Source organism: Larus michahellis, chromosome 8 (assembly GCF_964199755.1).
Source record: "Larus michahellis chromosome 8, bLarMic1.1, whole genome shotgun sequence".
In the NCBI taxonomy this organism is placed as follows: domain Eukaryota; kingdom Metazoa; phylum Chordata; class Aves; order Charadriiformes; family Laridae; genus Larus; species Larus michahellis.
The window spans coordinates 8,924,063-8,937,449 of record NC_133903.1 but is presented as its reverse complement, the minus strand read 5'-3'; the positions used below and the strand labels follow the sequence as shown (position 1 = coordinate 8,937,449).

General features: G+C 38.6%; 1 protein-coding gene across 2 annotated transcripts in view; it reads right to left on the bottom strand.

Annotated features, from left to right (window-relative positions):
* Window positions 1-2,276: 2,276 nt before the first annotated feature.
* The window catches only part of KCTD5 (potassium channel tetramerization domain containing 5), a 34,042-nt gene continuing 22,931 nt past the window's right edge, over window positions 2,277-13,387 (bottom strand). The window contains exons 5-6 of one of the 2 annotated variants that reach the window (XM_074597146.1): window positions 13,144-13,269; window positions 2,277-4,936 (exon numbers count right to left, since the gene is read on the bottom strand). In XM_074597146.1, the coding sequence (XP_074453247.1) occupies window positions 4,907-4,936; window positions 13,144-13,269 (156 nt within the window). In that variant the 3' untranslated portion in view covers window positions 2,277-4,906. The remainder of the gene's footprint in view (window positions 4,937-13,143; window positions 13,270-13,387) is intronic. The other variant, XM_074597145.1, reaches the window with a different exon arrangement.

The window sequence follows — 13,387 nt, the reverse complement described above, 5'->3', positions numbered from 1 at the left end:
CTTTAAAGCCTCAGAGTTCAGTAAGAAGCCTTTAAAGACGGCTCCTGATTGTTGTGAGCCAAAAGAAAGAAAAGTTCTACAACACCGTATTCAGAGAGCCTTCCACTTTTTTTTTTTTTTTCCAACTGAATATTTATACTATTTTAAAAATCAATAATTCTACACACAAACCCAGGTAAGATCCTGAGATTGTCCTTAAAGCTGGAGGTACCTGCAGTCTAAACTGTAATGAAGTAACAGGCAGCATCCTCAGGCCGTACGTATGTCAAAATTGTTGTGTCAGAAAAGACATTTCTTCAATGAACACTGGGAGTTTTAATCCTGCCGTCCTGAGCTAACAGGTACTGTTAAAGGCATGACAAAATCTCATCTCTTTTTTAAGGGCCCCACCTTTCAGGGCTGATTGAAGAAGTCAATTTGAAAAACTTGAAAGATGCTTCTGATGTGGTGAGAGAGAGAACAGAATAGGAGAATGACGCTTTCTGATTTTATCATGTCTGAAGTGAAAAAATCCCAGGCTTCACCTCCAGACTCTCTTTCACTTGACTTTGGCCTCCATGAAAGTCCTAATATCTCACTTTTCCCTCAGTACTTCTCAAGGAATGTATTCCAGTATACCCGAATGATTGGACAACACACATTACAATCCAGTTTCTAGGTCATTTCATTCAATCAGATACTGTTGCATTTTTGCATTCAAAGTTCACTTTTGTAATACTAATAGTAATTTTTAATTAATGTGTGTTAATTTGCTGGTGGTAGCTCTCTACTGCTCAAAAAGAGACTGACAACTCTCCACAACCTCAGCAGTCATTCACAAAAGAGTGTTCTGTTCTGAGCAGCAGTTTGCCGAAAACACCATCATCCTACTCAACAGACCTGTTCCCTAAGCATGCCTGCAACCAAGTTTTCTTTTGTTTAATCTGCTAGAAGTTTTCGCCTGAAAAACAACAACAACAAAAAAACCTCTCTCAGAGAAAGAGGAGATTGATTCAATTTTGGTATCTTCAGGAAATAGTCCTGTTTCTAATCAATCCTAACCGTGCATCCACATCACTAGAAATGGAGCTACACAGCTAAAGAAAATCTGAAGACAAAAAAGTCGGATGGATGTATCAAGCTCAATTTCTTAAGAAATATCTTTTTGTAATGCTACGATGAGAGAAAGGAACTTTTATCATTACAAGAGACGTAGCTGAGTTTGAAAAAAAACATGGTACATTTTCCATATTTTCTGAGTATATGATTCTGAAGACTGAAATTTGGTAGAGAATCAGTATAAGCCTCTAGATACAAACAGGCCTTTGACACACAAATTACTATGGGCTAACAAATTGCAATTAGCCATAATCCACGGAAACTCCACAGTAAGTGGGAGAAAATTCCAGGTAACCTTTTGTCTTTTGTCAAATAAAAAAAACCCCAAAAACCAAGCCACCTCTATTTGACATTTACTGTGGGAGCTGCTGAGTCAGGGTATACTTTTGGACAATTATTATGTACCAGGTGACATTCACATCTTAGAGGCCTCAAAATAACTCATTCATTGCAGATAAACTCTGATTTAATTGCTGCCCGAAGAAGTCAAAAGCATTCAATATAAAAATGTCATCTCCAATACAGAAAAGTAGCCTCTCGCAAAACTTAAGGCCAACAGTGTGCTGTTTCCTAACTCAAAGCAAGAAACTGCTACGGCAAATTCGAACTTCTCAGTTTTTAAACAAGTTTTGCAAGAAGTTTGTCATATAAAAGCTTTTAAAGAATTTCACTGAAAATCCACTAATCATCCGCTGCAGTAACCTCCTGTTCCATGGACAACACACCAAACCACTGAACGTTCGCATAGCAAAAGGGTAGAAAGTTAAATCTTTCACAAAATTTGCATCTTTACGAGAGGTCACCTTGATTAACTGTTATGTTTTGGTATCTCTCCCTTCCTGCTTTATTGCCTTCTGCTACGATCTCTTTGTGCTCAGGATCTTAAATTCTAACCTAGAATACTGTTTTGATTTAAGAATAGAGAAGCTGTGTAAATTCAGAGTTCGTGTCAAAGGCTTTTGCAGAAGAGCTTTTCAACTACAAACCCCGAGCGAAGCATCAGCTTCCGACAGTCACAGCCGTTCTCCTCAGGGAAATACTCTCCAAATGACAGAAAAGAAACAGGCAATGGACTCCAGTTTAAACTATATCGGTACATTACCTCATCCTGCAAGATCGTAACAGACAAAGCAATGTTTGCAAAACCTGGTGATGTAGATTTGACTCTAATGCAATTACCTTGTTACTGTAGCTATCTTTATTTGAAATTACAAGAGTCAAATAAAAAGAAACCAAACTCATTTGGGGATCAGCTCTTAACGCCTTGAACAAGGCATATGGTAGCACTTCCATCTGAAAGCCTCACATGTTCACAAAAATTAAAGCGATAATGACATTAGCAAGAACAGGAAAGTAGTTTAGGTGGTCTCAAAGAACAGTATATTTAAAATAATTTACAAGGTACCTACCTATTAAAGTTCTTTTTTTTTTTTTTTTCCTTTCTTAAAATCTTTGTGAGGTATTGGAAACAAAGTGCAAAATAATTAACCACTCATTTCCCCAAAATTTGCTACAACAGGGATACAATGTAAACTAGATTGCAGGTAATCTCACCATAAAAGCATGTTTTTAAACTGAAAATACTCCAGTGAAAAAACACACTTAGAAAAACCCACTCTTTACATATTCTAAATTTGTTCAGTTTGCTCAGTTTGTTACGCATGCTTTGCTGCTGTCATTCTTGAAAATTTCACTTCATAAAATAAAATATTCTGTCTTTTTTGGATTAATAAGAGAGACAAGAGAAATGCTGATTCAGAAGGATCATCATAAAACAGATATTTTAGGCATTAAAATCCACTTAGGCCAATGCCGAATTACTCCGTAGAGCACATCAAGAAAACAAGAAACATGGTTGTCTGCAATTCCATGAGCTAGGGAGCTCAGAGAACTCGGTGGAGTCATACTGTTTAGAAACACAGTGACTACTGCAGCAGAGGAAATGTTTTAATATGCAGTTAACACAGACAACTGTTATGCTTATTTTCAGATACACAAGATAATCTGTTACTATTTAGGGGAAATTTGGGTGCTAAATTTAAGCTGATAAAATATGGGTGCCTAAAAAAGTATAAAAGTATAAACATTTCCCCCTACACAATTACATTTTTAGTAAATTCAATTAAGTTTTCACATCTTAAAAAAAGACAAACATTTTGTGTGTTGTTGCGGAGGGGCCAGCAGCTTCCTGTGCAGACCACATCCAAGTCGCAAAATGCATTACAAACCCTTTCAAGCATTAAGACGCATGGACAAAACATTTAGCCCATTGCTTAACCTGCTTAGTAGAAATGGTTTTTAAAAATTGTTTCTGCCTAACTTTTATCAATGTATAATAAGTCCTTTAAAAAAAAAAAAAAAAAGAAAGAAAAAAAAGTAGACCCTGGGTGTTTGAAAAATCAGGCTTTTGTGTAAAGGATTACCTAGAGTATATGCATAAATTCTGAAGTTACTGAGAATGAAAACTGTAATGTCTTTAGAATTCAAAACAATCTCGTAGCTTTTTGAAACTCCTTTCCACTGCTTTCATAAGTCAATGAAGCCGAGTTTTATACCGTCAATTGCATTAAGTGTTTTAAAGATGTGCTAAAGATTTTGCTCAAAACATAGTGTATTAAAAAGCTCCAGTCTTGTGTATTCGCATTCATCAAGGACAAACTAATAAAGCCGCACCAGATGTTTTCAAACAGTGTTCTTTAACTGCATAGTTGAAACAGTATAGAAAGAGAAAGATTGATTACAGGTATCCTGAATGTCTGAAGTAATTAAGTTTTTCAATTGGATGAGCTTGTGTTCACACTCAAGGTTGATTTTAATCCCAGTCACGGAGACAGGGATCTAGGACCAGCCAGCCATATTTCTGTACAACCTCCAGCTCTTGAAAAATCTCTAACATAATCCACAGAGTTCAATGCTTATAGGCATTTTATAAAAGCACAAACACACATATGAGTACAAACATCTCAAAGAAACAGAATGTTCAGTTGTTCATTTTAAGTAAATTTTGATTCCCCTTCCAAACATCTGGCTAAGACCGGAGCATAACTTTTGCAGGAGGAGACTTTTAACAGAAGGAACATCAAGAATAACTCAGATGAAGGGCATTTTCTCTGAGTTTAGTCTTCCCTTTGGGTATTAAAATATGCTATAAATCCAGTCAATATATACACCCTTCCTTTAGAGAAACCTTTTGTCTGTTGTGTAACTTTTTACGTGCTAGTTTCAGTTGATCTCCTAGGCTGTTATTACACAATAGAGTATGTCACAGAGCCGTAAGGAATGTGCAGTATAACACAGTCAACTGGGGCTGCCGCTGATTCAGAAACAAGGTAGGCCCAAATATTTGCATTTGTGGGCTGTAATGTGTGTGTGTGTGTGTGTGTGTGTGTGTGTGTAGCACCAATTACATTGTCCTTTAAATGTCTACAATGATTAGCAGGAAAACATCTCCGAACTGATCAACATTGGGTCATCCAGCACCAGACATTAAGTGCTACATGTCTCAGAGGAAAATATGAGTGCATGGTCATTTCTTTCCAAATGACCAGTGTCAGTCAGCCCACAAGAGAGTACAACCATGCACTACAACCAAAACTTAACACACACTCCCACACCATCTATTCCCATTATGTAATCTTGCAATGCTTTCAGCCGGTTGACACCAGCTTATAGGCAAAAATGGTTGAACCCAGATCAACAGAAAATTGTCTAAATCAGATTTTTTCTTTTGCAGCCGAGCCTCTTCAGTGTGACAATTCACTGCGTCTTGGAATAAAAGAGAAAAAATTGTCACCGTTCAATACTGTCTTCACATCCTGGAACCTCGTTCTTGCAAAATCTGAAACAGACCAACAAAAATTCTATAAATGAAAATTCACCCAATGTCATTCCTAAAGCATGGAGGTCAAAGAGCAACATAATGACTATTTCAAATTGATAAAGTCTCAGGGAACTGGTTCAAGGACATTCCTGAAGTCTGTGCTTTAATGCTGAAAAAAGATGGATTGATATGAACAATACCTACTATCAAACATAACGAAAACAGATATAAATCACTGCCAGGAACTGAGTATGATTAATAAAACCAAAGCTTAAGGGTTGGCAGAGGTAAAAAGTAAGCCATTTCACCTCATCCTCGTTCTGAAGGTACTTAGGCCCTGTGTGGTAAATGAACTCGGGTACTTCATTAGAAATTGAATTTCACCTTCATTTTTCCCCTTCCAGTAAGATGTCCTTAACCCTTCAAAGTTTCAGATGCAAATTGTGTCCCATAAATTAGTACTGAAAGCATGAACCAGCAACTGAAAATGTGCACAAATGGCACACTGGGTGAGATGATGCAGGAACTTTTCAAAGGCCAAGAGTATGAGCTGGCAAGATTTAAGTCAACGGAGTGATTTCAAATCTGAAATAGACGCCCAGGCTCGGTCTTCTGTATGACCTGAAGCAAACCAACTACATTTCTGCACAGATTTTTACGATGCTGTTCAGATACACAAAGCTTATCAGCTGGACTGACCAGCTATATGAAAATAAGTACTACTCTGATAGCAGCTTTAAAATACTTTTACATTAATATTATTTGCTCATGCAAGATCTCACAAGTTTTTTTAGGCATCCTTTTCCACATGAAAATTGTTTCCGTGGACACAGGACAAAGCACACTGAACTTTTCACACGTTACCTTGTCCATCATTAACCTTTGAAACGCCCAAGCCAGGCAGCTGAGGGGCAAATGCAGGCTCTCACTTCATGAGGAAGAAAACATTTCTCAAAAATGATATCTAAGGAATTTGATTTCCCCACTGTTACCAAGGAACTGAGATTCCCACTACAGTGAATAAAAGGATTTTTTTTCCCCCTAAAAGCAGTTGATTTGTTTAATGTTCACTTTAAAAGGCATATGTTAAACATAGGGGCCGAAGTCTAATGGAAACAAAACATCTGCCCCTGAAAAACCTAGGAATCCTTGTCTTACAACATGAAGACCACTCTACTTCAAATTTGACTATTTTTTTCCTTTTCTCTTTCAATTCACTTTGGCTCCTCCAGTGAGGAAAGGCTCCAGGTCTTAGGATTGACTGTCCAAGCACCAACATTTCTCACATTGCTACTCCAACCTGCATGGCAATCAGCAGTAATGAGGTCAGCTCTCGGGCTGGGTTGTACTGCAGGGAAGCCTTTAAGCAAACTGTACAACCCATCGTGACGGTAGCCAAATAAAGCACTAAGCAAAGCTTCAAATGTACTGAGCACAAATACTTAACAATGTTAAGCTGTAAGTAAAAGTATCTCTAATGACACTTCATTTTCTTTTGCATCTTGACAGTTTTCCTACTACTGGGAAGGGCTTTTGATTTCAAAAGCTAAAAGAAAGCAAAGGCACGATCCCTGGACAACGGCATAGCTGTCTTCAATGCAGAATTTCCTTCTGTGACGATTTTGGTAGAGTCTGATACTCAGACAAACACTTGATGCTAGTGCTCGGTAGCACATTCCATCCCAGAGGACCCAGAGAATCTGACAGCGCCCACAAACACTTCAACCTTCGTGCTTGTAGGGCTGGCTACCACTTAATGCAGCATGGCAGTTCCATGTATGGCTTTAAATAAAAAATGTGTAGGTATTTGGTTTCTTTTTAATATTATTAAAATGCTGATAATGTAACTTATCAGCCTCTGTGTCAAGCCTAATATGTCTTTCATAGTGACTGTAGTCAAGCAGAGTCTCACCTGCTTGCACAACCTCGTGGGATTTTTTTAAGGACTGAAGTTCATAAAGAACCCGTCACCATTTGTGCACCTCAGGGACAGTCCAGTAACAGTTCAGTGTTAGCTTCAAAAAAAAAAAAACAAACTTTATCGCTACCTGGATCTCACTTTGTGCATACAAAGTCCTTTTTCATTTCCAATTCAATATTATTATTTTGAAGTTACGAAGCCAGATGCCACTGCAGCTACTTTGATAAATTCCAAAACACAGGAAGATGGTTCCCCCGGGCCATGACATGCTTTCGGGTATATTTTAGATGCAAACATTGCTTATCTCACCAAGATCATTTACTATGTGTACTAAGCAAAAAGCATTTCATATGAAACTGTAGGAAAGACACAAGTGAATTCTACGAGGAAAAGCCAGGCCCTGAAAATTGCTTAGCAACTGCTAGTATAATATATTCAAAAGGGATTAGACACACTTACAGAAGATATTGCCATTGATGACCTACTCATGGTATCGTAGTGTCATTGCACCTTTCACACAATGATCTGGATGCAGGCTTGAAGCCAAAATTCCTAAATTGAGGCTTACTGGAAGGTGGGGAAATGTATCAGGAATTAATTTTATAAATGCTTCGTACTTAAACCCTTTCCTCAGGTACTTGTTGTTGGTCACAGCTGGGAACAAAGTGCTGGAGCAGATGCCCACATAGCAGATAACAGTCTGACCCAGCAAATGTAGTCAGTAAGTGAAACAATCTCCAACAGAGACAAAACCATGGCTGAAATAAGCACCTGTGCAGTTAGAAAATAATATCGGATCTATTCATTTTGTGAATATTTCCAATTTAAAATGAAACATCCAAGTTTAATTCTTTCCTAGAAGATAAGAATTACTACTAAGATTAACAGACTTAGAACTATTTCCTGTAGCTTCAGGAACATATACAATAAGATAAAGGTAAGCCAGATCTGGACGCTGAACTTTGCACACTTTACTGAGCCAGTAAACCAAATGTAAAGCAGAAAATTCTATCAGATCAGGCAATATTTTAACACACTCCTAGGTACTTCTTCTGTAATCCCCTAAAGGGGAAATGATTTCCAATCACAAGCTCTCATGAGGGGTGTTGCCTCCACCTCTGTTGAGAAACTGTGTGAAAGAGACTACCCTCTGTGGTAGTCATGGGTAGTGACTTTGTCCAAAAAATAAATTGAATTTCAATTGTCAGGAATTCTATCAAAATTGTACTTACTTACTAAATACTGAAAGGACGACTGACTCTGTTCTGCAATTCAAAATTCCTCACTTTTTTTCCCTGAAAAGCCCTTTAATAAGACTATTGCTAAAAAATTTAGTGGCTTACTGGGCAAAAATGCCAACAGAAGATATTTCAAGACTAACAGAGGTCAATAAAATCTGAAAACAGTTATGGTAGGTCTTCTCCCAAACTGCTAATAGCTAGGTTTGAGGAGTATGTCTGGAGCAGAACCAGGCACGGAAGAAGTTCTTGTTTGAGAACATGCTCTACAGGCTAAACCGGTGACTGCACTGATAGTGCTCCTCTGTCTGCACGTTTTAGACCACAGAATCACCACTTGGTTTGAGTTGGAAGGGACCTTTAAAGATCAACTAGTGCAAGCCCCCTGCTGTGGGCAGGGACATCTTTCACTAGATGGAATGCTTCAAATGATGCTCAAAGTCCCACCCAATCCAAGCTGGAACACTTCCAGGGATGGGGCATCCACAACTTCTCTGGGCAACCTGTTCCAGGGCCACATCACCCTCAGACTAAAGAATTTAATCATTATACCCAATCTAAATCTGCCCTCTTTCAGTTTGAAAACATCGTTCCTTGTCCTGTCACTACAGGCTCCTTTTAAGTATTGGAAGGCTGCAATAACACCTTCCCGGAGGCTTCTCTTCTCCAGGCCAAACAACCCCAATTCTCTCAGCCTTTCTTCATAGCAGAGGTGTTCCAGCCCTCTCTCTCTCTGATCATTTTTGTGTTTGGACCCACTCTAACTGGTCCATGCCTTTCGTGTACAGGGAACCCCAGAGCTGGATGCAGTGCTCTAGGTGGGGTCTCACGAGAGCAGAGCAGAGGGGGAGAATCACTTCCCTTGACCTGCTGGCCACGCTTCTTTTGACGCAGCCCGGGATAATTGGCTTTCTGGGCTGCAAGTTTACGTTGCTGGTCATATCTGGTTTTTCACCCACCAGTATCCCCAAGTCCTCCTCTGCAGCGCTGCTCTCAATCTATTCATCACCCAGTCTGTACTGACACCAGGGACTGTCCTGACCCTGCTGCAGCTCTGCTGTGTTCAGAATTTTCTCTCTTTTCATGTGTCTGTTCTGGTTTTCCTCCAGGTGCACCAGATCCAAAGTTAGCTTATCAATTCTAAACAATGCAGAACGAACTTTCATATCCTAGGGACGCGAATGTGATTGCTTCTTAGGGAAGCAGAACGTGAGAACTGTTTCCTCCCACTCAAAATAAATCTGCTGCAGACAGAAGAGTGTTTCGAATCCCAGGCAGCTTAAGACTCTCGAATTCAATTCCAGCACAGTGCCAGTTTATTTTTTTCAATAAAGCTTCAGATTTGATCCATTCCTTGCAGCCATTCCTGAAGACTTGGCAAAAGACCTTATTCTACCTCAGCAGCAGTTTCTGTTAGCATCAGTTAAGAAAATAATGTAGGTTTTTCTTCAGCCACGTGGAAGCAACACTTCAGAGATAAGTATAAGGCTGCTTTACAGCTAAAAAGTTCAGGAGTATGGGTGAGAAGCGGGAGTTGAATCTCATGCAATGGTAAATGTCTTCAATTTGTACAGGCTCAAATGACTACCCGTAACACCGTATCACTGAACACTCCACGATAAGTTATCTTCTAGAAAGTGGACAGCAGAATAAACAAGAGCGCTGTTTGCAGACACATTAGGAAAAGGTTGCAAAAGTTATTTTTTCTGATGCAACTTTTGTGTTCTTTCACTTGTGACTTTTAAAGTACCTTGATCTTCAATTAGTGGGAAGGACCTGATACCTCCCCGGAGAGAGTTGTTTCCTGTGATAAATATAACTGTAGCATTGAGATCACACTAATTAATTTTATTTGCCAGGTCTTGATTCAAAAATCAATTGTTTCAAAATTATCAGATAAGACCATCTTTTGACTATGTCGCACTTCAGTCAAGTTTGCTAATTTGTTGCCAAATCAGATATTTACTGAAAATGTATCCTGCCAGTTTGTATCAGATGCCTCTATACGTAAAAAAACATTTGACAGAAAAGGTGGTGCACAGAAAATAAAAATGAAAAGCGATTCTGACCGTAGAATCTACGTGAAGAACTTTTCTTCTCAGCAAAGCTTTAAAGGAACCAATCACAATACAACTTATAACAGCAACACTAATTCTTCTGTCAAAGCGGCAATATCCAGAACAGGGATTCTATCTTTGCTACCCAGGCCACAACTATAATCACAAACACACACACCACCAGGACTAGCCAAAGGACAGCACTAGTGGGGGTAGGAACTGGATGGGGCAGAAAAGCATCTGGGTAAAATCCTAGGGCAGCTAGTGCTCACCATGACATTTACACTTAATCTGAGTCATTCATATCGTAATCCGTTTCTTCGTCCTCACTCTGAGTGGCATGCAGCATGCAGCAAGTATAGAGAAAGGAAGGGAAAAGAAGAGATTGCAAGTGAGTCAGAGCTGCAACAAAGTACAGTCCACTTACACTTGAAGCATCTGGGATGGCAATGATTTACTCTTATTTGGGACCCCCACTCTTAGTAAGAAAGTATAACAGCAGACAATTTCAAGGAGGAACATTACAGATTTCATGAAAATTTCCTTTTTCAAATGTCCTAAAGACAGCAGATAGAAGCCAAAAGTACCGTGCAACATAACAACAGGGACCATAACTATAGAGAGAATTTAAATAAATCTGTAAAGCTGGTATCTTAACTCTGCGCACGTTTCGCCACAGATGGGAAAGGATAGCACTTGAGAATCTAACTTTGGATGCAGATGTTATGAACAAGCTTTGGTCATTTGTCTCAAGAGTGACAGCTCAATAAAGCAGTATGAAAGAGGAGAATACTCGTGGGAATACAAGTTATCTTTCAGTACCAGTAAAAGCCACTGGAACCATTTAAGTCAATGTCCCAAGTATCATTAATTTCCTTCACTTAGGTGTATTAGAAAGTTACACAGAAGTCAACTACTAACTTACTATGTAAACTGTTTTCCCAAAACAGAAAACGCAAGAAAAAGAAGTCTCTAAGAAGGAATGAAGGCGAAGCTTGATTAGATGGGCTACCAAAAAATGCTTTTTCCTATTCTGAAAGTCCAGTACTTTCTTTAACCCAACCTGCTGTAAAAGTAATAGGAAGACTTTCTCATGACTTCTCTAAGTCAGTCCCAGCACGTGAACACATTATTCTGCATATATCACCGGATACCAGAACTTCAATCATATGAACTTCATGAAGACCAACTCAGACACTGATGAAGAGACTGTAGACTAGAGGACTAACGCTGGCTAGGAGGCAACTATTGAGACAACAGCTCCCAAGGTCTAGTCAAGATTCCTGAACACAGATGTCATAAATCTCTCAAGCAAAAAGAAAGTTTTTGGTTTTTCTTTTTTTTTTTCCCCAGTCACAGCATATACCTATAAATAAAATTTGATTTATTAGAAACACAATATATATATAAAAAAAAGATTCTTCAAGTATTGCCATTAATTGCTAGCAACAGCTCAACTCTTCCAGGACAAAAGGAGTGAATGTTTATATCTTCAAACAAAATTAACAGTAATTTTTATTCATCAGCCTGGTCAAATTGTGCTCTGCTCTCTTCTCTGAAACAATGACCAAGAAGCACTTCAATGGAGAGGTTTAAGACTTAACTTTTCTCGGAGCTCCTGAGTTTACAAAGTTGTGGTGCACTCTGAACTAGCTTTTGTATTTAGAATTTGATAGTTTCATTTGATCTGTATTTTCTTTTACATTAAGGATGCAATGTAACTCTGGCAACTTCTGAAGTTCCCTGAAGACGTACTACCATTCCTTATGAAGACGTTTATTAGGTTTTAGAATTTCAAGTTTTATTTCAGACACACATCTCAGCCCTAAATTATTACCGCACACCTCTTTGGTCAACTTTTGAAGTTTTCCTGAAGCATCCTGGCCAAAGCAGACCTCGGCTAGCATTTTGGAATGAGTGAGCTGTGGCTTACCCAGGTTCAGTGCTTACCCTTGACTACAATAATGCCTTACAGCTCTTAGGAAGTTGTATCACAACAGTGACAAAAGAGCATAAAATAATAATTTCACTACAAATGCAACATAAAGTGTATTTTTATAGTGCAATTTACGAAACTGTCTCCATACGTGCAGCTGCATAACCAACTTACAAGGCACAGAAGGCAGTGAAGTTTTATCTAAGGCCTCAGTGCCAAGACCCAGATCAATTCTTAGCATTATTTCAAAATTAATTTCTTTGAAGGTGATTCTTGAAAAAGCAACCTTTGATATTTTACCAATTGTTTCCCATCTGCATATACTAAATGAAAAGCTTTTAAGCCAACTGCAGAAGTTTGTCTGCAGTCATCTCCTCATACAAAGCAACAATACAATGATAAAACCTGTTCAATATGCATGGGAGAGAAGAATACACTTACATACATAATTCGTCTGCCTTATTACTATTCATTTGTGGTTTTACATTTTCCCTTGTACAAACTCTGAGTGACAACTGAGTAAAATGCTAAGATATTGTGCCCATAACGACCTTTTTGTAAAGCTGGTTACAGAAAGTAAAGAAAACTAGGCAGAAACCTGAAAATATTAAGCTAACAAATGCCTTCATTTTATAACATATTTGCATATGACTATGTTTTTCAGAGACAGCAATCTCCGTTCTTGACAGAAAGTTTTCTTCAGTTGAACTCAAGCAAGGAAAACAGTTTTCAACTGAACCAGTGGCAGAATAAGGAAGCACTCAAACGTGTAAGAAACAAAATCTAGATTCTCAACTGTAAACAGCAAATATCTGCCAATACTCGAAAAAACAGGACAGGTATCAGGAACAGCACGGAGTACTGCACTTAAAGAACCCATCTGGTATAACAAATGCATGCTGACCGTACCATTTACAGTCTCTCATACAAAGGACAGGGAACCGTTATTAGTCATGAGTGAGGAGGAAAAAGGCAATTAAATAACGGTCCAGAACAGAGGTAGGCCTAGCTACCTCCTAGCGAAGCCCACCCAATTTGACACCATTTCTTTAGTCCAATGTCTAGTAACTCACCTTTGCTTTTTCACTGGGTTCACTGGTTGTGCCATAGGGAGTGTTATGCAATTCCTTTGAGACAACACACAGAAATTCAGCCTGATCTTCATTGCCGTAGTTATAGGAAGAACCAATACTGACCAGCTGAAAGATGACCAAAAAAAAAAAGAAGTCAATTGCATTTCCATATAAAGCAAATTCCATAATTTCTCATCATTAGTACAAACACTCCTCACTCTTCATGTTGCTGGCTGTGCCTGAA